General features: G+C 37.4%; 3 protein-coding genes and 1 long non-coding RNA gene across 5 annotated transcripts; 2 read left to right on the plus strand and 2 right to left on the minus strand.

The window, feature by feature from the left end:
- Positions 1-375: 375 nt before the first annotated feature.
- Positions 376-2,960, minus strand: LOC114517936. Its single transcript, XM_028537789.1, has 4 exons — positions 2,630-2,960; positions 1,693-1,955; positions 1,236-1,389; positions 376-1,100 (listed from the first exon to the last, which is right to left on the minus strand). The coding sequence occupies exons 1-4, from the start codon at positions 2,958-2,960 to the stop codon at positions 841-843; spliced, it is 1,008 nt and encodes a 335-aa protein (XP_028393590.1). The 3' UTR covers positions 376-840.
- Positions 2,961-6,876: 3,916 nt separating this feature from the next.
- Positions 6,877-9,742, plus strand: LOC114518523. Of its 2 annotated transcripts, none has more exons than XR_003686495.1 (3): positions 6,877-7,413; positions 9,261-9,350; positions 9,672-9,742. It is a non-coding gene; the product is annotated as an uncharacterized LOC114518523 (long non-coding RNA). The 2 variants fall into 2 exon arrangements; XR_003686496.1 differs by lacking the exon at positions 6,877-7,413 and adding an exon at positions 7,495-9,102.
- A 241-nt stretch (positions 9,743-9,983) lies between these two features.
- LOC114518515 (ephrin type-A receptor 7-like) lies at positions 9,984-14,514 on the plus strand. Its single transcript, XM_028538533.1, has 14 exons — positions 9,984-10,603; positions 10,881-11,039; positions 11,135-11,503; positions 11,635-11,770; positions 11,860-11,915; positions 12,100-12,237; positions 12,331-12,410; positions 12,538-12,643; positions 12,775-12,836; positions 13,201-13,299; positions 13,377-13,490; positions 13,741-13,890; positions 13,972-14,016; positions 14,105-14,514. Exons 1-14 carry the CDS (start codon positions 10,216-10,218, stop codon positions 14,489-14,491), a joined length of 2,289 nt encoding a protein of 762 aa, XP_028394334.1. The 5' UTR covers positions 9,984-10,215; the 3' UTR covers positions 14,492-14,514.
- Positions 14,515-14,884: 370 nt separating this feature from the next.
- LOC114518506 (nephrocystin-4-like) lies at positions 14,885-25,366 on the minus strand. Its single transcript, XM_028538519.1, has 35 exons — positions 25,207-25,366; positions 23,817-23,957; positions 23,670-23,736; positions 23,483-23,591; positions 23,273-23,331; positions 23,007-23,159; positions 22,598-22,665; positions 22,442-22,522; positions 22,306-22,359; positions 22,056-22,173; positions 21,776-21,939; positions 21,205-21,657; positions 20,911-21,014; positions 20,563-20,754; positions 20,333-20,398; positions 20,127-20,235; positions 19,736-19,879; positions 19,566-19,667; positions 19,276-19,387; positions 19,103-19,162; positions 18,861-19,002; positions 18,663-18,726; positions 18,496-18,554; positions 18,188-18,355; positions 17,972-18,030; positions 17,624-17,829; positions 17,332-17,488; positions 17,071-17,156; positions 16,910-16,995; positions 16,638-16,697; positions 16,451-16,562; positions 16,227-16,335; positions 15,820-15,938; positions 15,656-15,751; positions 14,885-15,287 (listed from the first exon to the last, which is right to left on the minus strand). The coding sequence occupies exons 1-35, from the start codon at positions 25,363-25,365 to the stop codon at positions 15,147-15,149; spliced, it is 4,179 nt and encodes a 1,392-aa protein (XP_028394320.1). The 5' UTR covers position 25,366; the 3' UTR covers positions 14,885-15,146.
- Between the last annotated feature and the right edge of the window lie 240 nt (positions 25,367-25,606).

Below are 25,606 nucleotides of genomic sequence, written 5' to 3' on the forward strand. Positions count from 1 at the left end.
GGAATGCACGCTCTCGGAAACTTGCCAGATATATTAGGCGGAATATTTGCATGCATATGAAAATAAGCTAACTCGTACAATATCAGTATTCTAGACTTTAAATCCCCTTTTACCTGCATGATATATAGTCTAACTGAAATCAACAAGAACAGAGAGAAAAAATGGAGTAAAAAAAGTTTAAAAAATCTCTTTGTATAAACATCCTGAAAGATCTCGTAGCAAGACATTCCAGGTTGAAGGTTCAGTTACTGTAGTTATGAAAGTCTCCAAAAACATTGCCCGAAGGGTTTGGACTTGATATCAACCAGTGAAATTGTTCTGTTGCTAGTATTGCTGACTAATGTATATTTGAAATATAAATACATTACAAATCACCAACATTATATATTCACACATTATAAATTTATTTCAAGATTACTGCATGTCTATATTGAGCTAAAAATTTACTTCAGTGCTAGTTAGACCGTTTTCGCACATCATCCAAGTGAACCTCGGCGATGTATTAAAATCTGCTTTTCCCTACGTTATGAACTTTATGTTACAATGCGTATTTTCCGTGATTATTCAAGTTGAATAAGATCTATTGTATACAGTATCCTTATGAAAAGCAAACACTGCCAATATTGTGTTTCAACTTCCTTGTCTCAGTGACAACCTTACGTTGTACTTATTCATTACCATAAGAGGTGTCACCCGCTATTTGTTTTTGTCAAATAGTGCTGTAGGTGCGTCTACTATAAAGGCCTGGAAACGACGCATGAAAAAATTGCCAAGGCGTTGTCTAGGCGACCAGAAGTGACGTGCTCTCAAGAACTGAGCTATATATATAGAGAGAGAGGACTACACATGTTCTACCATCTCACCGTTGTTCACATTGCAGCTGTATTTATCAGCAATCTCACTGGCGACTGCAGTCTTGGATTTTAGACAAAACTTTTTACCATGAATGCAATACACTGCTGTTACAACGACCAGCAAAAGAAGAAGAACTCCTCCTGCAATGAAGCCGATTAAAACCAGTTTATTGGAGAATAAGTCTTCACCATTTGTATCCGTTTCAGATGTGGGAAAATCGGTCGTTTGGTTTGATGCATATCGATCTAAATTTTGTAGAATAGTAGAAAAGTGTTAATGTGTTTTTACTCATTTTACATACCCACTACATACGAATGATACCATTACTTCTGTCACGCGAAGAAATTGAAATACTTTCCACAAAACATCTCTAAACTTACGTGTTCTATTACCAGTTATCTTTAAAACCGTGCAAGAAGAAACATCGTTTGAAACAATGAAGCCATCGATCGTATTGTCCTCGCTACATCTTATGTTCACGCGAATATATCTGCCTTCAATCTCCTTTCTACTTGAATTAAGTTCGGAAAAAATCTAAAAGTATTTTCAAGAATGAATTTTTTGAACGTTAGTTATATAATATAGCCTAAATATATTGATATCTCTAGATAAGTTTATACCGGTTAGCTAGATTTATCTCATGCCGTGACGTCTTTCTTTAGATAGAAAACAAGTTTTCTTCGTGTGTGTGAACGAAAAAAACCGGTGTAAAAAATATTGCATCAATCATCATCCAAATATGGGTCGTTGAAAATTTTGGCAAGGAAATGAAGCGTTATATTTGATATAGCATGCATGCATTCTCACCACACCAAGTGCAGTTTATTTTTAACCTACCCAAGTGAAGTGCCACATTCCTTGTAGCTTGAAAAACACGACATTGTTTGTTTGAAAAACAACTGGCTCTAACGTCTCCCACAGTCCTCTTGCACTGTACTTGTCAATCGAAGATACCGCGCACTTGTCAGACACCCATGCAGAGGCATTTATCGCTGTGGTTATTCCATGAGAACCGATATTAACGATTGGCAGTTGGTCCTCGTTTGTGTCCCATTTCCAGCCATTTTTCCATGTCCACGAGCCAAACACATAATCGCAACCTGCAAGAACAGCATGGGGCTTTGTTATGAAAAATGAGGAACGAGATCGTGAACGTTACAAAAATAACTTTCAAACAGTTAATATTCGCACATATTTGAGGTTTTCATGAACGAAATCTCTTTATAATTATCAGTTAAAGGTATAAGAATGATGCCAATCTCTACCTGAATGTTATTATTAATCGTGAACAGCCTTCCTCAGTTGAATGACAGCCTTAATCTCTTTTGAAAGCATAGATATTGAATCATTTGAATGCGTCCAATATCGGTCACATTATGCCTCAGTAGTTTCTGCCGCCTGCCCTATATTATTACGTGTATCTCGCGCCTCATCTACTTTTCTATGTCATCTTAAGGTAGGTAGTCAATATGCGTCTAAAAGCTTTCATATCTATACTCCCACAGCTACGATACGAATAAATTCGTCATGCCATGCCATGCATGCAGCTAGGAAAATGCACCAGACTGGGAGAGGTTAAAACAGTAGGATATGTGAAAATAATTGTGCAAATGCTACTATAAACTGCATGTGATCATGAATTGACAGTTTGAGATACGTTGAAGCACACATAACGCACTCTTCCAGCATTTCTTAATCACCGTATGGTCTTTATCCCTAGGGCCACAATGCACTGTATACCTGATGGAATAAAAGCTGGCATTTGGCGACCTACCTTCTCTAAAACGTCGTTCATCAACACAATTCCTTTTACTCACAATGAAATTTGAAGTATTCCCCAAGCAGCTGCATTGCAAAGAACACAGTCCATCACGAGTGGAGTAAATTCTGCAAGTTGCGCCAATTTCCTCTGTTGCAATATTTTGCAAACTCTCACAAGAACCGGTGTTGCGAACGTTTATGTAGAACAGATCAACCTCACTTCGGCTTATATTTACTGACTGTATATCAAATTGAGACAATTGTGCCTGTGTAACACAGTACAAAATTGTTGCAAGATGGACGAATAAAAAAAATACTGAACTAAAAATATTAAGAAAAATCATTCTTCCAACCTTGTGTTTGGTCTTAATGCCGAATAGAGCGTCATTAAATTTTAATTTTGACTTATCCTTGCATTATCTGGACATCATGCGGAGATCTTTTTAATTGGTTGCCATGTTTCAAACATATTCAGTTATTATTAAAAAAACAAACACTAAAACGTTATACTAACATATTATTGTTTAAGCCTGATCAAGACAGAAACCCAAGGTCCAAACCGTGGGGAAAAGTGAATAATCACCCCATTATATTCCTACTGATCTTTTTTTTTTTGGAAAAAACATGCTGCGTCTAAGGGTGAAAGGCATGACCTTAATAAATTATCGTGTAAAAAATGTTATTATTATGGCATAAACCGTGGATTTAAAGCTACGAATCTAAGAAACACCCTTTCAGTCTACATACATCCTTTGATAATCAGTGGCGATTGGCTCACGACTCATGAGAGCGAGGCTTGCAGCTAGGCCTACTGACGTAAACTAATTTTTGTGTGCTCAAGACATCTCAATCAATTAATTGTCGCGGCAGTTGCGCTGTGGAAACCGAACAAACCGCCTTTGAAGTCATTATGGAACCTGCATAGATCTATTAGCTATGTAAAATCTATTCTTCTATGTAATTCATATTAGAACTTCCATTGTCTAATCTTTAAAATTAGAATATTCCAATCTTATGTCTGCATGGGAACGTGGATAGTATACTTTAATTGCGGTATATTTAACGGGCATGCGCACTTTGTAACGTAATGTTCTAAGAAAGAATACTGTTGATTCTCTAGAATATTCTTCACACTTATATACTTTCAAGGGCGTGCAGTGCCATAAGTTCCCCGAGAGTCTTACGGATGATCCGAGTGGATCTTCCTTGAAGGGTCATTCACTTTATACGGTTAGACATTAGAAACTTGCTTTTGAAACAATTCCCCGCTTTAGGTCATAAATGTCATTTACAAATTAGACAATTTTAATAACCAACTACACAAATAAGACCTATTAAAAAAAGAAACGCAGGAAAATATCTTAAGACGCACGGCCGGCACGGGTATACCGGCTGCACACTTTAATCGGACACGATTCTTACCCCAGCGTTCGTGAGAAAATGAACAGCACAGCCATGCAAACAAACGTCATGTTTTAAATTTCGCCTGAAGCAGAAAGTGCCATATGTCAGTGGGTGTGTCAGTGGTATTTGCATTCGTTTTTATTTGTCAGTAACATACATCGTTTCGTGTATTATGGTCTATGGACCTTTCAACTTTACATTTATTTAGTCGGATAACATGTACATATAACAGGAGCTTTGGAAGTGTGTGCAACACACAAAACTGCTTTGTTACAGATTGATAATTACTATGAAAGACACTAATGAATAAATAAACAATGATAAACACCAGTGTTGAGGGAAAAGCTATGATATATCACATGAGTGCATTGTTCCATGCAATATAAATGTCTTGCAAATATTGGCGCGAAGGGTTCAACTAAAGTTCATTATACAAATTCAACAGTTATATAATATACTTGAACAGTGTGATACTAGGACATCTCCGACACGACTAAAATCTTCGAATCTTCGGTTATTAAGTTTAGTTCAGGTTGTTTTCAGGTACTAAACGCCTGGAAAATATCCGTCTCAGGTCAGAAAACACATCAAATGCATGTGTCTTGAGAGTTGAGTGTTTGCCTGTGAGCTACTTTATATACATGCATGCAAGTAACACACATGTCATATCTACATAATTATGATTTTTGGCGCTTCAAAGACCCTTTCATATCTATACACAGTACAAAAATACAGTACGCATATACACGCTTCATTTTAAGCTTTTTGTACAGTTTACAATTTAGACTGAGTTTAATCAAGGTTTAATTCTTCAGTATTGATTTAGCGATTAAAATGCTTCGTCATCCTGAAAACATGATCCTCAGTCAATATGATCTTAAGAGCTTTGTTTATAACTAAAAATAATCCCCCGAAATACATAGCCGCATGTCAGTCAAGAATCACAATATTTTTTAAAAAAAGTGTGTTGTATAACGATAACATCTTTATATACATATAAAGGATGCAACTTTTAGAGATTTAAGGTTAGTTTATCGCGTAATAATGGCTATAATGACAGTCATTTTCATTTTCAAATTGATCACATTTCGTTGACAAGTACAAGTTATGCCCTGGCGGTATATTCAGTCTCAAGTGGGTGTAGAAGTGTCTATTCTTATGATATCCTTTCGTTTTTCACCAAGCCCAAATGGATTAGATTAATAAACGTTGGCATCAGGTATTATATAACAAGTTTTTAAGGAGTTTAGGTACTTTCATTTTTCTCTTTAAGTAAATCGTAATGATGTTACCAAATGTGGGGCTATAACATGTTGTATATGTTGCTACACAAGCATGCGTGTTTGAAGCCGTGCTGCATGAAAACATAAAAAAAATATAGCTGTATTTTGAACGTAAGGATGCAACGCAATTGTTATAAGTATAATGATAAAACCCCGGACACCAGATAAATTTTCGATACAATTTAAATATAAGATGAAATCATTATAGTGGATGAAAAGAAATGGAGAATGTAAACATAGTCTAATGTCTGATTCAGGAGGTTTGCCCCAAAGAATTGGACGTCTATTGTATTGTATTTGTTTTTTTTCCTACAGACAAAGCCGATTATGCATGTGTATTAATGATCACAGACAACCGGCCGATTCTTATTAGGAACACATTTGAACCCGGTCTAAACGGCCGAGTCCATTGCTATGTGCATAAACGATATGGCTGAAAAATATATTTACGCGAAGAAAATAAGAAATTTAAAATTTAATGTGTCATTATTGATGCTCAGAAAACTGAGCTGCGGAAGAGTTATGCAAAATTCATGGCTGGCAATATATCTATATATGCGTAAATAAATCACATTACATAAGTCATCTATATCTGTGATATATATTTGTGGCTCGAAACTATGCAGTAGTCCTGATATATATGTTTACACGAGGGGTTTATTAAAACAAGAGATATTAGTAAAAACAATCTTGGCATGAAACAGCATGGATCGCGGAAAATAATCAAACATGAACACTGAAACAATAGCCTATGGAGTTTATAGGTGTACTGGCATTTGTGTATACACATGCAACCACCATGTATGCTATCTTCCCGTATAGGCCTAATTTGTGGTTTGGGTTGAGTGGAATTTATTCTCAGAAATGATCATGGCCATTTTGTTTGGTAAATAAGCATCTTCGCATCCAACTCTGGACGCGGAATATGAGAGGACGCCTTCGATTTAGTTCATCTAAACAATTAGAGCCAAACAAAGGTTCTGCGGCACTTATTGTACCAGCTGTCATGATATCATAAATAGTATTGTCTATGGCTACCTCCAAATGTCAAACATTAAACTGAAAACTATTTAAATACCTTCGCTAAACAATTACAAAAGGAAGCTGCTTAAGAATTGAAGAACAATTTTGTTGACTTAAGTACATGTTGAAAGCGTTTTGCACTGGGATTATTTTATTGAATTCGACCACTCGCGTTTATCATGACACACACATGTGTGTGTGTGCGAGTTATCGGCACGCCGTGAATGTCTAATGTGAACGCGTGATTCTTCTTTGTTTCCAACACTCAACCTTGGCAGTCACCTTGACCGCTCTTACGAAATAAAACCGCCGAATATGAATGTTGAAGTTGAAGTGTGTTCACTAAAATGAAACTAGAACTTGATCCTGCAGTGTACATAAATAAATAAATTTTGCCATCCACCTGACGTCAGTGAAGCCGAGCGATGAAAACAAAGTGAACAAAGAAGCCAAAAATAATTCTTTATCTTAAGACTAAGTATTTGCACGTGTTGGCTCGATTTTGCAAACCAAACACAGAACTGAACATTCTCCTATTTTGGTGAGTTTGCATGACGTTGCCAACTTTCATTTCATTATATTTGCATTAATGTATACATGCAAATGACAAGTTTTCGTTAAATCAATTATCGCTAAACACGAGAGTTTTTATTTAATTTGCATTTGCAAACATGCTGTTGTAGCCATTTAAAGTCGGCTTGTTTAGTTTATCATGACGACTAGCAGCTCGCCCATAATTTATCTTCGTGTTCTCAGATGTGAAAAAAAATTATTTCATTTTGAATATGCCGGAATATCCGTGAAACAGGTTCAACTGATTCCTTATATGAAGGCGTAGTGATGGCAACAGTAGATGTCGTAAGTGCAGTTTCAAAACACGTTGACACGCATATAGGACACATCCGTTCGTGACGATAGATATTGGATCAACACTCTCGGTGACTTGTAGACATTTGAATTTGATCTCTGAACATCCGTCGGAGAAACATCACCGCAGTGAAATCAGCAACGTCTAAGATTGGATCTCGTATACATACATAAATACGAAGAATTCTTGTACGCATCTTTCTCGCCTGAAGACGGGACGGTAGGAATTGATTACAGTCTAATTAATCAGCATATATTGAAATATAATACAGGCCTTTATGTACACGTCTAGTAACACATGCTTTGCCGGGCTCATAGGCCACCAAAAGCACGTCAAGATACTGTTAATTTTTCAGTTGTTGGTCTCTCTAGTGAGTTGTGAGACTGAACAGACACGAATAGTCGAGTTTAAAATGAGAAAGATCAAAAACACTTTGACATTTCCTGTGAATGGGGCGATGTGTTGTTTTTCTTACATTATTCAACTGTTTCAAATCAGAATTAGACGCAGTTCTTTGTTTTGAGTCTACCATGATATCCATTGTATGAGTCAGGTGTCCCTCGAAAATTCATTGTCACCCGGGGGGAAAAATCCAGAGAGCTCAGGTTTCGATTATTAAATCGTAACTTATTAATATTCCTTAGTCCTTGTGGCCTAATGCCGCTTGTTCAGTATTGGGGGTTGTTTTAATTGGCAGCTTTAATGAAAAGAGAATAATTTTATGTTAATATGTCCTTGACGAACAGCCAGACATTGTCAGGTCGTGAAAATTTGAAATATAACTTGTTATGCACAAACAGGCAGCCAGCGTTAGAGGCTTGGTCTTAAGAGTTCTGGAAACATCGTGAAACCCTTCAATTATATAAATTTTAAGAAATATTCTCGAATGAACTGAAATATCATGATGAAATCACCCAACTGATCAAACGCGTAAAGCATACATATTATTGTAGAGAGAAATACGAAACCATCTTTCTAAGCATGTCAATAGGCTGAGTAACCAGGACCTCTTCAGTCTTCCAACCTCGTGGACACCCGGTTAACGGAACTTAACAGAATGTAGAACCAAAAACACAATAATTTATTACACATTTGCTACGTGACTATAATGTATATTTTAATGCACTAAACTGCATCCAATTGCAAATATAGGTGACCGAATGCAATATAAAGTAAAATATTTCGAATGGTTTTCTGATGAATTTCAACCGGATAGACAAAACGGACTTACAGAACAATTAACCGGTTTCATATATGTCTTAAAATATCCTGGAGAATATCCTATAGTGTGTTTAGTATATTGTTCATGAGGAATATAAAATATGGCCCATGCATGGATATTTTATAAACGAAAACTCAAAAACTACATCATCAGTCCTAAATAGAATATTTCTTGAATTGAGCACCAGTAGGTACACAACGAGTCAACGACCTGCCTGCAAACAAGGAATCGACGTGTGTTCTTGTATGAAAATGAATGCAATTCACTTGCACATTTAGGATAAAACACAATTCATTTTCGAAAACACGTTTTCTGGTTGATAATTCTACAGTCACTCAAGGAGAGCACGTTTCCTGTTTATTATATATGGATGCACTCGCGGTCTTTGTCCGCCAAGTGACACTCCTATATACTGCTCAGTTTCCTGCTTGAGATGCTCGTTTGAAGTCGCTTCTCTCTCCCACAGACAATCTTTAAACAAGTTCGGTATATATGCGTACGCTAAAAGGACGGAGTTGGCAGGAATAGGATAACCTGTTCCAATCAACATAAAATCTAACGAAGAATATTCTGGTCGCTACACCGGATGTCTGGAAAACCAGCATTTAGACCGAGGGAACTTAGCGTCAGTGTATATGCGATCAGTTCAAGCAAGCATATCCTAACTTTCTCATGCGCATTCCACGGTACCGAATTTGTATTCGAATGTAGCTATAATAATAATAATGCGGTAATAATTGTATTTATGTCATATCATCCATGTAAAGACTTCCAAAATCATTACCTTTATTCCATTGTCTATATTTTTATAATAATGCAGGAAACCATTGAATGATTTCTATAGGCACTTGATACAAAGATATGAAGGAAAATAGAATGGATATTTCGGTTTTGGCTCTAATCACCTTGGTTGGGGTTGCTTATGCAGCAAACGGTAAGATTCCTAGTTTATTCTTCAGAGGCATGATTTATACGAGAGATGAATCATCTTTCTGGACGAACTTGTCAGAGAAAAGAGAGTTGGTTTGGCGATCTGTTCGTGTACAAATTACGCTGACAAGCCGATGAATTATCATCATCAAGACGACCATCTGTGAGATCGTGCATCTTTCCTGTCGGCCAAAGTTCGTTCAGACAGTTGGTCCGCTTCAGCATGCATACACACATGCAGGGCCAGTATCAGTGAATTGATCTGAGTTTTGTGGCCTGGATATTTCTTGGTGTAGACAATAAAATTTTCATTATACTTTTCAAGAAACAATAAAATCTGGGAATATGGAAGACCTGTACCCGAAATCATTCAAATTAGTAGGAGAAGGAGACTTGGTAAGCCATCATAAAATATCTGTGCCGATGTGTAAATTTAAAATTATATTTAAAACATTGCACGTCATTAGAATATGCATTATCTGTATATCTAGATATAAATATAAATTGACTATATGCAGGTTTTAAACCGCACGTTGCATTTATAACGAATCCAATTTGTAAAAAATGTGGCTACACACTGCAAAATTTACAGAATATATTCTGACAGAACTGTTTTTGGTTATAGTGGAATATTAACGAGGGAGATGGTTCCATAAGGACTTGCAGCAAATATGGTGATTTCGTATTTGTGACAAAGAATATCGAAATCGAGGATACATTTGCTGACGTGATTTACGTTTCCATGAAAACATTTTTCCAGACAACTCATAAGCTCAACCAATTCTTGGAGATTTATCTCTATAATGGAACCTCAAAACCACATTTTCGTAAGGATTTATTCAAAGAAATAGTTCTTTCAAAATTTTACTATGATACACACCGTGAATAACAGCAAAGCAGCAGAGAGAAACGGAGCCCAGTCGAGGACTGACATTTTTAAATTTCGTAAGAACGGGTTAAACAACCTCATACTAGCTGTGAGAGGAGTCGGGGCTTGTGCGCGCGTTTATAGCATGAACGTATACTATTATTATTGTGAAGAACGAGATTTCAATGGTTTTTTGTTGCCAAATACCACGTCCCCTTACGAAGGATGGAAAAGAGTGGAAGCGAATTGTTCGGCGGATTCTTCGCCGCCAGATCAAGTTAGGACATTGAGTGGATATTGTGGATATAATGGAACATGGAATATCGAAAAGAATTTGGGATGCTTTTGCAAGGAAGGACTGGAAAAGAATAAGTTGAAAGAATGTTCGCGTAAGTTTGCAAAAGTAATTGTCAGTAAGCGAATCTCGCGTTGTTAATAAAATGCTAACAATTAGTTTTCCAAACTAAGACCAAAGCTGTGCAAACGTGCTTGTGCAAAAAACTTTTTTTACAAATGTATTCGAACCGTCTGTAGATACAGCTACTAACAGTAGCAGCTATATTAAATTTCAAGACAGAAATATCGTCAACAGAAAAGAATATCGCTTTAGTGAAGTTTATTCAACTGAGATAAATTAATTCAATTGATTTATTTTTTAAAACCCAGCTTGCCCAGACCGCCATTTCAAGGCAACCTCTTCTAATGACACATGTAAGCAATGTCCAAGTAAAAGCATAAACACCAAAGACAGAACAAGTTGTGAATGTATGAAAGGTTACTATCATTTCAACAAGACTGTGGATCCAACTAAAGCCCCTTGTTTTGGTAAGTTTAAAGTTGTAAACCTTTGGGTTTAATACAACTTTCATGACACAACGACGAACAAATAAAGAGTGTTAATATTGATCTATCTCACGCAGGTCCTGTTACAGAAAAAATCGAGTTGTTGATACAACACGTGCGTAAAAAGTCCGCAGTGAGAGTAACTTGGAATGGAGTAAAAGTAGAGAACGAGCTAATGCGAAAATCTTTGAATTATGATGTTCAATGCTTCGTGTGTGAAAACGATTCTTGTAAAGAGGCCGCCGCGAAGTACAAGCCAGGGAAAGAGAATTTGACCACAGAATCGGTGGAAATTTCAAATCTTCATCCAAATTTGAAATACGTGGTGAGAGTCTACCCAAAGACGGCGATAAATAACTTTATTGAACCACAGAATTGGACGTATTCTGAATCTAAAGAATTTTCGCTTAAGTTTTCTCCACCTAAACCTTCCTCTCCAGCATCACGTAAGTAAAACAGACGTGCTTCGAATAGCTTCGAAATATTTGCTACCATAGCAATGTGCCTATAGTTGTACTGTAAGTGCTATAATCATTTTTAATTGTTTGTGTTTTGAACTCTATATTTTAATTTCTAGCTACAAAGAAAGCTACAAAGTCAAAAAGACGTCCAATCGGCAGGAAAAGTTACTTTGACTATGTTGTTGTTTCTGGCATTGCAAGCGGTGTTTTGTTCATGATCATGGTGGTTCTACTCATTATTGTTGTAAAAAGGTAACAATAATTCATGCATGCAATAATTTTATCTTTATATATAGATATAGGTGACTAAAACTAATTTTGTATTTCATATCGTTTCTTAGGAAAACCGAATACAGACGACACTTGTTATTACAAAACGATCACCAAGTTATCTCAGGTATTATAAAACATGTAGTCAACTCTTAAAAATTTTCATTACGGCATTCTCAACCGTGCAAAATCGATTTCTTTTAATAAAAAATAATCACTGGCGATTCATAGTATAATCATAGTATAAGTCTCGCTTTTAAATTGAGCGATATCCATGCATAGTTACATTTGCCATTCATTTTTTTCAACAGTAACAGTCGAGTTACCTCATGTTGGACAAAAGTTGTACGTCGATCCGACAAACTATGATTCCCCTGAAGATGCCTTAAACGATTTTGCCTGTGAACTGGATCCGTCTGCTTTGGTGCTGGAAAAATTGATTGGAGGAGGTAGACATACAGCTGAATTTTAACGATTCTTCTCGTGGGTGTTTTGAGATGAGTTTAACATAATAAAATATGGTTGCTGGTTGAAAATTTCAGGTGAATTTGGGGACGTTTACAAAGGAATTATGAAACGCGACGAGGGTAAAGCTACTATTGTAGCAGTGAAAATCTTAAAGGTATTCCAGTTAGTTCTAAAGAGGATGGCTTTTTTGAGCTGTTTTAGGAATGTTGAATGAAATGAAATGATTTTGTTTGAATATATTGTGTATTTGAGAGAAATGTTAATAATTTTTCCATTTATAGACGGATCACACGGCGAAGAACGAAAAGGATTTCATGTTAGAAGCTTCGGTCATGGGACAATTTCACGATCCAAATGTCATCCATCTGGAAGGGGTGATTACAAAATGTAAGAAAAATTGACAAATGGAAAGACGATAATTTAAGGGCAAATATCCTGATAATTCGGTAAATTATGAAATTAGACTTTCATTGATGATGCAATTACGTGTAAGTAACAGATGCTCTATGCAATTGTAGCTTTTCCTCGTATGATTGTGACGGAATACATGTCCAATGGATCGTTGGATCGTTTTTTAAGGGTTTGTATTTGTTTTCATCCCAACGTTTTCACACCATTTGTCGGATCTCATTCTCTGTCGTATGTCCTGCACTACCGTGGCTCGTCGCATTAACGGTGTGAATATGCTGGCTCTTTAGAATAACATTATAACACGAGCCCAAAATTAGTTATCCATGAGTGCACTTTCCTGTTTTCCCATACAACTTTGTGTATCCACAGTCGATATCGGACGTTGACAATTGTTCCGTCAGTCCTTCACTCCTTCAAGATATGCATGCAGAACTTTGATCTTGTGCGGTTCACACGCATGCCCCATTAGGAAGGTTCTGAGAATTGGAGCTATCTTTAGTTTAGTCTTACTCATAGTTTTCTTTCTCTCACAGTTGAACGATGACCAACTCACTGATTTACAGTTGATTGGTATGGGCAGAGGTGTTGCATCAGGAATGGCTTACTTATCATCAATGAATTTCATACACAGGGTAATGAATACTGAATATGAATGTCTTCAATAACATCCAGCAAAAGACGAATTATCGGAATTCCTTCACTGTTACAGGATTTGGCGGCGCGAAATATTCTCGTCGATGATGATTTATTGTGCAAGATCACAGATTTTGGTTTGTCGCGTTCTTTGGGGAACGAGGGCTCAGGTGGAGAATATGCTACTTCGGTAAGATTAGTTTTTAGGAATGTGCTGTCATTCGTAAAGTTGACAGAATTATCAGCGGTTTATAAAGAAATCTTTCATAGTTTCGTCTCGCCGAGAATATGAATGTTTTTTTTATTGCGGAAATAGATTATTGAGCATTGGATATTGAGCCTTTCACCGAACAAAGAATAATGAATATATTAGGAAAAAATTGAATGAAAATGATACGGCCCAATGCAGTCAAAATTATCCTCGATTGTTTGGTTTTCAGGGAGGCAAGATTCCCGTGAGATGGACAGCCCCTGAAGCGATTGCGTATCGTAAATTTTCAACATCGAGTGATATCTGGAGTTTTGGGATCTTACTTTGGGAAATAATGTCGTTTGGAGACAGACCTTACTGGGAATGGGACAATATAAAGGTATGCATCTTCTACTTTTGAGGAAAAAACTATTTCAAAGTAGAAAATATAGGGTTAACATTGAGCTTGTACCTTTTTCAGGTCATGAATGAAGTGGAAGAAGGATTCAGACTTCCCGCGCCAAAAGTTTGTATCGTTTTCATGATAAAAATTCTGTTTTTTAACGTAGATTCATTTGTAGCCAAGCTAACCACCTTTCTTTGCATACATTTAGGATTGCCCAACAGCTGTCCACAGCCTGATGTTATCTTGTTGGAGGACTGATCGTAATAAGCGACCAAAGTTTGAAAAAATCACGCAAATAATGAATGGCTGGATAAGATCCCCTGAAACCATGAACGAAGATCTTCCCAATCTTTCGACCATTGGCGACTGGCTGCACTCCATTAAAATGGGAGATTATACTTCGAATTTCCTCGGTGCTGGATACGAGAGCCCGTGTCAGCTCACGGGGATTGGGAACGACGATTTATTAAAGATTGGAGTGAAGCTTATCGGTCATCGAAATAAGATTCTCAAAGCTGTTAATGCTAAGGCTAAGGCTAGCAAGGAGAGCAACGAGAAAAACAAACGCACGAGAATTGACTCTATTGTTGTCTAGTATAATGATTCTGGCAGGCGTCAGGAGAAAAACAAGAGTTTTAAGAAAGAAATTCTGTTTTCGAATAGTCATAGAAAGCACTTAAATGAAATACGAGAACAGCATTAATGCTTTAGGATAACGGGACCTTTACAGCAAACAGACTTTAGTGGCCCGCCGGTAGCAGGGATTAAATATTGGGTACGGAGAATTGGTATTTGACTTTAGATCGGCTTTGTTTGCGAGCAAAAGATTTTGTAGAAGTAAACATTCTTATCTTGTTGCTAGAATCTGATAGAATGAAATGTAGTTCAGCATTCAATTTTCATGCACATCTGGGAAACGAGATGTAAAATAATAGCTATTAAAATAGATTTAAAACAGATAGAAAATAAAGGAACGTACTGCATGGTACGAGTCAATGATTTTCGTGTTTGAGTTTGTGTTCCATCAATCTCTACGACTTTCTCGGAGCCTCTTATATTCTTGACTGTTTCATGACAAATCCCTGGATTTCAAGCATCGATAATGTGATGGTAGCCACAGGTCAGGCTCGCAGTACAGCCACCTTTCACAACTGCATAGCCTGGCCCGACTCTAACTGTTCCTGCACATTACACAACACAGCCCAACACATGTAGTTCTTCTTTCGGTGTCACGCCAGCCTTACGAGGTGTCAACGATAAAGAACGTTCAGTAGAAACGTCTCCTCGTTTTTGCCATCCTCATCATACACAAACATTAAAACCTGGATTTGAATTGGATTGTTCTGGGGCTGAAATCGCAGCCTGATATTCTGTGATTCACCTGGTCCTAGCTACAAGCACAAACATTACAAATTGTCAACAGTATTGATTACCTGCGTGAAATTGACTCAGTTTGTCTTACAGGCTAGAAAACTCGATGTTAATTTTCGGACTAGCTATGCCCTGAAAATCTTCCTAATATTTCTAACAAGAAACTTATAACTAGCAGGGATTCAATGAAAGCCATTCAGCTGAGTATAACATGCATAATACATACAACACATATGCCTGACTGGTGTTTATCAATTCAATCTTATCAGATATGTAAAGCTCAAAAAAACGAGAAAACTTTCCTTCGCACCGGCTGTGAGATTGCATGCGTGTATTTAATTAATGCATGTTGATACACGCATAAATTATACATGAAAATGCGACTCACGTTTAAAGTAGTGTCTCCAAAATGAAGTACATCCTCACGGTCACATTTCAGATAAAATATCTTGCCCACGGGATATGGATTGGCAAACTCAATTCGCTAAAATAGAAACAACAGACAGTTGACGAAAACACGTTCCCAGTGTGTCCAGAAATGTCCCACTTTACCTTTTGCGATCCCTTTCCTCCACCCACTTCGACATTCATGTCAAACGTTTTTGAAATGACAGGAGGACGGCATGTCGCGCATACCAGCCAAGAACGAACAAGTTGATGAAACTCGGTGTCTTTCGCACATACCGTTCAAGGACAATAATGAATGATATAAAATGAACTAAATATATTCACCAAGTGCTGGACTATTCTATTACTGTCTACGTTCAAAACATCCAGTATAATGATACTGATGTCAAGAGCAGGGATGTTCGCTAAAGAATGTACGAAGAAACTGTATCAGTAATTCTCTTGTGATTGAAATAAAACTATAACCAGAAAACTCATCAGAAAGTCCATTTTGAAACATGCAGAGAAGTAAAAAGAATTTTGTTTTCGCAAAACATTCCCGAAAAGGATACCAACAACATTCACAAATATCTGCTTGGAGCCTGGTGACGAAGGATTAAAAACGAAGCTAACTTCTTGAACTGAGTTTGCCATTAACATGAAGGGATCTGAGGGCTCAACCTGGGAACGATAATCACATTGTAATGACCACAGTTAAAATTATTACATCATTTATAGATGACTGTTTGAAAACGAAAACTACACAAGAACAAGATCATGAAGAAAATATGCGAACCTGAAGCTCTGTTGGATTTGAGGAATAACACTGGACAAGTCTTGAACTATGAGAACCACGAACGATACAAAAAAGACGACTACTTTGACCTTGAACGGAACTTATGTCCAATCTAAAAAGGGATATAAAAATAACATGAATGAAAAATAAAACTATGAAGTGTTATACAAATGGAAAGAATAATTACCTTTGTAATGAATGAACGTAAATTTGCCAAGTCTGTTTAGGTCTTGTCAGAAAAGGATCTCTAATAAGTTAAAATGTGATATAATGTTTAGTACTCATTATTAACTAGCTTTACTTTTTTATTAACAGGCAAATTAATTCTTCTGGTGCTAGGCAGATTTAGGTAAAAGGCAGATTTACAAAAGTGTCGTACAGGATGTAAGTCTACCACCCTACCAGGCCCTATACTAATATATTGGTTTACTACCTGAAAGACACTCTGCGGAAACTTACGTAAAAATAAACAAGAAAAATCTTCTGACGGAAGGCGAAGCTCCGCAAGGAACTTTCAGGAGGATGTCTTGAGGATGATCGACACCCTGAAGCAGGAATTAACGTTTTGAGCAAGGACGAGAGAGGACAAGCATTTCATTAGTTTGGGTCAACGAACTTACCGCAGAGGTAGTGCTGCATATAACATTCACGTCACTGCAGCGAACAAGAATTTCACATGGTCCTTCTCCGTCTCGTAATGGCTCATCTAAATAATTTGATGCTTTAAAAAGAGTACAACATTTGTGCCTAAACGGACTAAACTCGTTCATGTGCTATAGTACATATGCAGAGAAGGATTGACAGAAGTATGTGATAAGTCAATGTACAATGTCTATGTCATTTATCTCGGAGAGCAGAGTGGATTGAGTTAGTTCACATACCTGTCAACGCATGCCATGGTGGCAATCTGATCGATTTCTTAAAGTACGTTTGCTCGGGACTGTAAAATCTGAATGTTTGGTCGACAGCCACAGGTTGCAGCTGGACGTTGAGTGAAAGGATTCCGAGACGTTGTTGTTGAGGTGTTTCAAATATCACCTGATGAAGAGTTCAAAACATACATCACAAAAGATCTTTCGCTTTTTCCAGTTATACTTGATTCTGGGTTATACCGAATGCTGTTTATCCCCGAACAAATCTGCTGAGTTGCATAAAAAGAAGAGAATGATTTACCTTTATACTGCGAGGTGAATGGCCATTATTGGCCACTTTACGAGTAACGTCCTTGATCTTTGTCCCAAGTGGATTTGAAGAGTCCTGCTCGTGTGTTGTTTTAAAGCTTTGATATTTAAATGGTATATTCAATGACTCTTGCGGTCTCATAAACACTTCGGGATACCCGCTGTCGCTTGCTAGATTAAACATGTCTTCTTCAATGTCTAGATGGAAAAAGCTGTTAGCAAAGCATTCAAATTAAACTATGCATGTTTGCAAAGTGTAGAATCTATCTTTGTGAGTTTGTATCCAGTCAAAATAACAATTCATTTCATTGAAGATTCAAGGATGCACTTAGAAGCTTACTTGTTACGGTCTGGGTGATTTTCTTGAAATTTTTCCATTCTCTTGTGTCGGATACGACCCTGAATATTGAAACTCAAATTGAACTCTATTCTATAGAAATATCACCTTTCGAAGGCTTAAGCATTCTCTTTCAAAGTCTTTCATTGCTTTATTACTAATAATACCAAACGATGGCTATTCGGAACGTTTGTTATTCATAATTGAATAGTGACTCACATCAACTCATTGTCATCACATTGTATGATAACACTCGTCTCAGAAGCGTACGGATTCTTAAGAACGAACTCGAAGAATTCCGCGTGACCAAAACATGGATGTACTGTGTGATTTGTGGTGATACTCCTGGACAGCAGTTCCATGATGCCATCTTTCTTGCACTGTTGTCTGAACCAAACGTTCAAAAAGATAATATGGTGTCACAGAAATTGGCCAGCGCTGTTGTGGAATTTACGCCAGTAAAAGAAATCTCGAATTAAAAATCTTAATATCGTTCAGTGAAGAGATCTATTTAAAAGCTAGTCTACCTGTACATTTGAACAGTTTTCAGATCACGAGCACGTTGAACCTTTTCTTCCTTGATTAACTAAAGATAAAAATTTAAACCATGTTTGTCTGCTCTGCAAGCCGGTATAATCTTCATTATATTTGACTTTGTACATACAAGCAAATGCCCAGTGTGAAAATTACTCACATGAGTAGTCGTGACAGCGAGACCTTTCTGTGCCTTTCTTATCGCTTGCATTCTTTCCAGTTTTCTAAAAGAAAATGATTACACTTCAGCTTACTGGCAAAACATTAAAGGCTGTATTGGTTTCAACGAAAAACAATTACAATCCAAATCATTTGAAAGAATTAGAAATGAAGATATTGAGTAGAAACACATCAATACCTTTGTCTGATGGCATCAGCTTGTTTAGTTGGTTTTTTATCATTATTTCTGTTTTTGTCTTTATCGCGGGAAAACAACACAGTGGCAAGCTCCTGGTCACATTCGCTCATCAACTTTGCTTTAGATCTTTTGGGAACACCACCTACAAATATCCGAAATGGTGTGAATGTAATACTTATATTTGTTGAGGTTGATGAAGGCATTCTTTGTATGGAATGGAAACATATGATTACTACACTCACCATATGGACTATCATTGCTTTCTGCCGTCACAACATGACGTTGTTTTCTTGGGACAATACCTAGAGATGTACAATTAAAATATAAACACGAGACCTCAAACCCCGCCCAAGCAAGGAAAGATGACAGTGTGGGTACAAGCAGGGAGGGCATTCGAACAATGTAATCTGCTAACATGGTTTTCCTGAAGGATTTTCACTTGGGTGTCCTATGTTTGCCATTCTGAAGTGTAGTTTTCCCTCGAATCTCATCGACGCTCCAACGGGTTTCACACTCACGTTACGAACCTAAAAACATAACTTCGATCAATTCAAAATGCTTATCATGCAAACCAGCTTTCAGCCTGACAGACACAACCATTGATAAGTCACAGCATTTACGCTGTTGTTTCCATCTTTCTAGAACGTGGAAAACATTGAAGAATAATGTCTTCACCATTACAAAAATCATATAAAACTTACTTACCAGTTCTCCGCCAAGCGCGGGTGAATCGTCGAGATATTCAGTCGATAAGATGTCTAATTCATGGACGACTTGTACAGCTTCTTGTCCTTGGCGAAGAAGATGCTGCAAAAAACGAACTTTAGTCAGTAAATGCGAATGATTCAATGATAACGTTTAAGAAAGATCTACACCTTCAACTCAACAGACGTTGATCCAACAAGCAGCAATGAATCACCGTCCCAAACGTCAATATGAAGATACTGGTTGTTCAGATATTTCCACAATTGGCGCATTTCTCCCGGCTGCATGTCGCAAGGATCAAACGAATACTTGAACTAAATGAAAAATTATACATCTGCCTAGTATTTGGCTCACCACGACTTACGAATTTACTAAATATACTTGACAGCTTTGTATTCAAGGTGAAAGAACTATTGAAAGAAATCCGAAGTGAACTGATTTGTTCATGTATAAATATTTGAATACATTCAAAACAAAACTACTGTCATACGAAACCAATAAAATGCACTGTCTCGCTCGATAAGATCCGAGGATATTTTGAATAAGCAAGAATTAGATTACCTGCAAACCAGGCTGATTATCGAGAGAGCCATCTTTATTGAATTTCTGGAGCAAACATGGAAGAAAAGCGTTTGACTTTGCTTGATTTTCAACGTCACGCAAAGCTAATCTAAAATTACGAAGTATATATAAATCCCAGATAATTCTTGGATATCAGTTGAAAAATGACCAGTGGCTGATTGCCTGATAACGATAGTGAATCCTACCTCTCAGTGGTATGTTCAGGTAGGCGATAAAACTGATATGTGAAAAACACAGTTCGATGAAAACAACTGTGGAGAGAAAATAAAATAAGCTGAAAATAAGGAAGTGAGGAGGAAGAAAATACACCAGGAAATGCTGAAGAACTCTCCATGAACCACGGGGCTAGCTCTTATCAACGAGGTTAATCGCAGGAAAAATAAATCGATATTTCTCGATGAAAATAATCTCTTACCCTGACAAAGCGAGGAACTGCAGCACAATTTCATTACAATGCCTGATATCCGTCTTCTCGTATTGTAGATCGTATTTACGAACCACCGTCGGGTCGACAGCTATCGGCGGATTGCCGTGGCGGTCGAGAATTGTCGGGAATTGGGCACTAGTTAGACGGGCATGACCGGCACGAGTCAAACCTGATGAACTCCTAGTTATGATGAGATGAAAATAACCAAAATTATATCTCTATATGAAATATTGAATTGACTTCTGAAGCCGAAATGGAAGGTGGAAATCTGAGAGCAATTTCCACACCCAAAATGAAATAGTCGTCCCAAATGAACAAATAGGCTAGCTACTGTACCTGGTAGCAGTCTGTCCTGGTGGTAACAACGGACGATGATTGTACGTTGTACTGATCTCTCGCATGCCAACCACTGGACTGTGAGATGGAGGTCGTTCTGGCATCTGTTAATAGAAATAATATTGAAATAAATGAAAAAACTTTTCACTCGAGTTGGGAAAATCTGTCTCCATAAGCCATAAGAAGATTCTCGAGTTTTGCTGCCAGTCTGTATAATACAGGGCGCAAAAATTTGAGCCTTTGGATTCATTGTCTACCTCAACAAGTCTCAAGTAAAATATAACGACATCGTACCATCGCTGGTTGGTAAGGCGGGAAATCAGAGCCAAACGACATTCTTTTGTCGTTCCAAGGCTCCGCAGCTTGAAGTGTCCTATGATCTTCAGGGATATCCTGCGTTCCTAATGTACTGTATGTCTCCGCTGTCCCCACGGATCCCGGGGCTGAGAGTAATCTTTGGTAGGTCGACGCTTTTGAGCCAGCTCTCTTCTGCTCTGACTTGCGTTTTGACGCGAAGCGAAAATGTATAGTATCCTCTGACGGCTCCTTGCCACCGTTCACGTCAGACCACGTCAGCACGTTGCCAGGGTGATAGTGACCGCCACATTGTAAAGTCATGGTGACCATCTTGTCATCAATGAGACCATCTTTAAATGGTTCCCAGACACCTTGACGGACGCAAACGTTGAAACTCTTTGAGCGAACCAAACTTCCTGTCGGGGAATTGCCAGTGTTTCTCCACGACGTCTAGAGAAGCAAATGATGGAATACACCTGAAATGTTACCGTTACTACTTTAACTGTTACTACTACATCAAAATGAGAGTAAAATCTGGAAGTAAATGAAATCCCAATCTGTACCATACCCGTTTTCTCCGCACGCCAGAGTCATCAGCATTATCGACGACAACTGGCTTAGCAAACTCCTCTGACATGACATAGTTGAGTTGAAAGACGATGGCAAGCAATTTGTTGGCGAAAAGTTCCGATAGTTCAAGACGACTTCGCAAAACGAGTCGTGTGATGTTGCCTGGAAAACAATTGAATCCTGTGCGTGAATTTAAGCAAGAAATTTCAATCGTGTGCTTGTGTTTGGAAGGGAATTGCCTTCTTGTATTCTGTCTCCGGTTTTCTGTTGTCCTATACCTTTCAGAGATGACATGGAATTAGCTCTGCTTCCCATCTTAACTTGTCCAGCGTATTCTGGTTCCAGAACCACAATATGTGGCTTACTGACGAATGACCAACCATTGTGGACCCCAACCTAAAACATGTCGGTCGTTGTAATCCCATTATTCATTGTCAAAGTACAAAATGCTCTAGGCCGCAATAAAAATTAATCGTTGACAGAACTAGACAAGAAACTAGACAAGCTAATAACTTGATAAAAATTGACCTGTAGCTTCCTCTCAACAATCTTAACACTGTTACAACCATCTTGGACATTGATCTAAAACAGAATGTCATAAATTGTAAAGCGAAGGACAAACAAAACAAGGCCACTGTAAAATTTTAGGTAAGTTTCAGACTACCTTTAACAAGCGGTCGGCATTAAGATCATCGATCAAATTCTTTTCAAAATCTTCAACACATGGCGACAAATTTATGTGGAGCTAAACAAAATTGTGCGAGGATGATTTAAACTCAACATCAGCAATAAGATGTTGGTAAAAATTCATTTATTTTACCTTATCAATAAAGGCCATAAAAGTTTTCTCAATGCGAGGTTTATATAAAATATCGACAATGCCATTTGCTGAAAAAGATTCACTTGGAAATTCAAAATTATTTTCAGTTGAACTGGCGAGTTAACTGACCTGTTTCCCTCTCATCCCCACTCATCTTTTATTTCTCTCTTCATGTCTTTTCTCGATCATTCTACTCTTCACCTCATTACCCAACCCTTAATTTCATTTAATTCTTTTCCTCCACTCCATTCCTCCACTCCATTCCTCCTCTTCATTCCACTTCTTCTCTAGCCTTCTTCTTGCCCATATTTTGTCCTTTTAACCACCCCCTCCCTATGCGTCTATGCCTCGCCTCCTAGCTTTTCCCTTCTTCATCTCTCCCTTCCCTTTTAAATTCAACCCCACCTACCATCAGGGGGTCCTTCTCGTACACCAGGTACAATGTCATCTCCTCCAATCAGGGCGTTTTCCGGAAACAAATGAACGATCTTTTCTAAAGAAGAATGTCTTGAGAGCTGATAGAGCAATTGAAATCCAGGGGTTGGCTGCAAGCCAGGAAAATCTAGGAAGGTTCATGAAATGGTTCAGTTTCGTGAAGAAAACTGGTCAAGGATATATAAAAATAACCATATTATGATGAATTCGGCTGGTATAAATGAAGTAATTTGTAAGCACCTTCCAGAGGCTCAGACATGTACAACAACGCTTGAACCGTACCACGCATGAAGTTCAATCTGAATTGGACAAAAAAATTAATGCAGAATAACAATCTCACAACCGACATTTGTGAAGATACCAACGACTATATAGTTCCTTGATATTACAGAACGTAAGTATGCTAGTAAGATGTAATATTAGATAAGGTTTCCTGATGTTCTTTCGTACCTGCTTGCTGCAATATCTCTTGTTTGTGACGAGTCTTCAAAAGAAATAGTCGAGTCGAAAATCCTGAGAATCCCCCAACCGCACGAACAACTTACACCATTTACATCATCTTTAAAAGAACATAATTACTTTCAGATAAACTTTACAATAAGATAATTTGCTTACAGAAATACAAATACCAACTAACCTGATGCTATAACTTCAACAGCACCGACACAAGTAACGTCGTTCAGCGAAGAATGAAAATACAGCGCCTGTATATGAAAGACAATTACTTTTTGATCTGCCTTGAAAGCCAAGTCGTTCAATTTGACGGAACAAAAATATAAAATACCTCATTACAAGAAATTTTAGCATGATTTTCGTCCATTTTTCTCCAAGGTAAATACGCACCGAGCCAGGTACTGCCAAAAAAGTGCTTGTTCGTTGCATCATACAGTGTAACACGAACTTGGAATTCAACTGCCTTTTGGTTCTGATAAGAATTTAGTACAAAATTGTACGACGTATTAGTGACCACGCTGGTTAAAAATCGATGTAAAAACTAGAAAGCTTTTGTAAATGTCTCACTATTGTTAAATCTCGATTTGAAGTTAACGGTGAAGAAGTTGTTGCTAGTTCTCAATTACAGTTTACGACTAAATACAATGATCACCCATAACCACACCACAAGGTAATCGTGAATTCGCCGTTAAAAATTCAGAGCGTCGATTAAACAATTAAACATATACTTCCTTATACTTTACATAAGTACACATACAAGATCTATCACTTCAGTTCATACAATATAAAATTCAGATTCTATTCTTATGAGTTATATTCAGGAGGGAGAAAAACTAGGTCTATTGGTTATGAGATGAAACTCATTAGGAGGAACCAAAGTAAACTAAATTCTTCAATTTTGAGTGGCAAAAGCTCCTTGAATAGTTCTCCTCCTCAACAACCATCTTTCGACTGCCATTTAAGCATGACACTGACCATAATAAGCGTGAGTCATTGCGAACATCATAGATCCCCCCATATGTTTTGCCATACTTTTGCCATCAAAAAGAGCAAATCATTTGTGTATGGACACGAAAAACAATACGCCAGCTCTATAATCATAGTCTCTGTTTAGCTTCACTTGACTAACGGCCAATTCATCTTAGAAAATATCGTCTCTTTTGATGAATTCACGTCTTGCTGGACCATGCCTGCAGGAGATCGTTGTCTTCGTCGGGAATTCATCGTATTGTTTGTCAAAAACCGTTTAAGCGGAAAGAAGGCACAGAGAAGTGATAGGAACAAAAATTGTGTTTCTTGATCACAATCATCAAATTATAACACAATAAACAACGTACAATACAGTCAACGCTTGATTCTTTATTATGTGAAGATATACTATGGTAATAACTCAATCAAAATAGGTTCTCTAATCAACGAAATACAAATTAGTAAATTTTATGATGTATTTACAATGAAATATAATTCATATAATACTAAACACCAAAATACGACAGTTCAATTCTGAAGTCCAGGGGCATGAAGCTAGATAATGAAGAACAGTAATCGCCCGATCGCAATGAAATATTAAAATCTAAGGCAAATCACGATTCTCGTACACAGAAAAATAGACATCAGTTGGCTTAATTGTGCATTTTACTATCCTAATGCAGCGGTAATAATAAACAAAATATAAACAATGACGGTTTGTTTACATTTGCAAATATGATTGATTCACCTACCACAAAACTCGGAATAGGTATTCCTTCAACCGATTTTAAGTTTAAACGATAAGGAATACTATTCCCTTCTTCTTTTTCTCTTCGGGTTTTATGTAGGGGCACAGATCGATTGTTTTCAAAGAAATTTTCCCACGAATCGTCATCACCTTCGTCCGCCATCTTGAATTAAGCGCCGAAAGCTTGGGGTCAAAACCCCGGGTATATTAACGCCTAAGTAAATTTGTACCTGGGTTGGTTTCCCGGGGGTGGTTTTATCTCGGATCTTTGGAGGAAATACCCTAAAATAAATTTAGAAACAACCTGTTTGAATATTTGTTATCCATCTAAAACGGATCTCTGATCGTTACCAAGATCAATATCGAAATATCTTCATGTACGAAGGATCATATTTATCTTAACG

The sequence above is a fragment of the Dendronephthya gigantea genome, unplaced genomic scaffold (genome assembly GCF_004324835.1).
Source record: "Dendronephthya gigantea isolate DGI-Jeju-01 unplaced genomic scaffold, DenGig_1.0 000010F, whole genome shotgun sequence".
Taxonomy (NCBI): Eukaryota; Metazoa; Cnidaria; class Anthozoa; order Malacalcyonacea; family Nephtheidae; genus Dendronephthya; species Dendronephthya gigantea.

Bases quoted from the DNA above. Each gene is read 5' to 3' on its own strand.
- LOC114517936 (XM_028537789.1), bottom strand. From the start codon at position 2,960: ATGATTTTTCTTAATATTTTTAGTTCAGTATTTTTTTTATTCGTCCAT. The intron at 1,956-2,629 runs GTAGGTCGCCAA...CTGTTCTTGCAG, and splicing joins TGAACGACGTTTTAGAGAAG to GTTGCGATTATGTGTTTGGC. The intron at 1,101-1,235 runs GTAAGTTTAGAG...TACAAAATTTAG, and splicing joins GATAACTGGTAATAGAACAC to ATCGATATGCATCAAACCAA.
- LOC114518515 (XM_028538533.1), top strand. From the start codon at position 10,216: ATGATACACACCGTGAATAACAGCAAAGCAGCAGAGAGAAACGGAGCC. The intron at 12,411-12,537 runs GTATTCCAGTTA...TTCCATTTATAG, and splicing joins TAGCAGTGAAAATCTTAAAG to ACGGATCACACGGCGAAGAA. The intron at 12,644-12,774 runs GTAAGAAAAATT...ATGCAATTGTAG, and splicing joins GGAAGGGGTGATTACAAAAT to CTTTTCCTCGTATGATTGTG.
- LOC114518506 (XM_028538519.1), bottom strand. From the start codon at position 25,365: ATGGCGGACGAAGGTGATGACGATTCGTGGGAAAATTTCTTTGAAAAC. The intron at 19,163-19,275 runs GTTAGCAGATTA...GTACATCTCTAG, and splicing joins AAATCCTTCAGGAAAACCAT to GTATTGTCCCAAGAAAACAA. The intron at 17,830-17,971 runs GTAAGCTTCTAA...TTTTCCATCTAG, and splicing joins AATCACCCAGACCGTAACAA to ACATTGAAGAAGACATGTTT.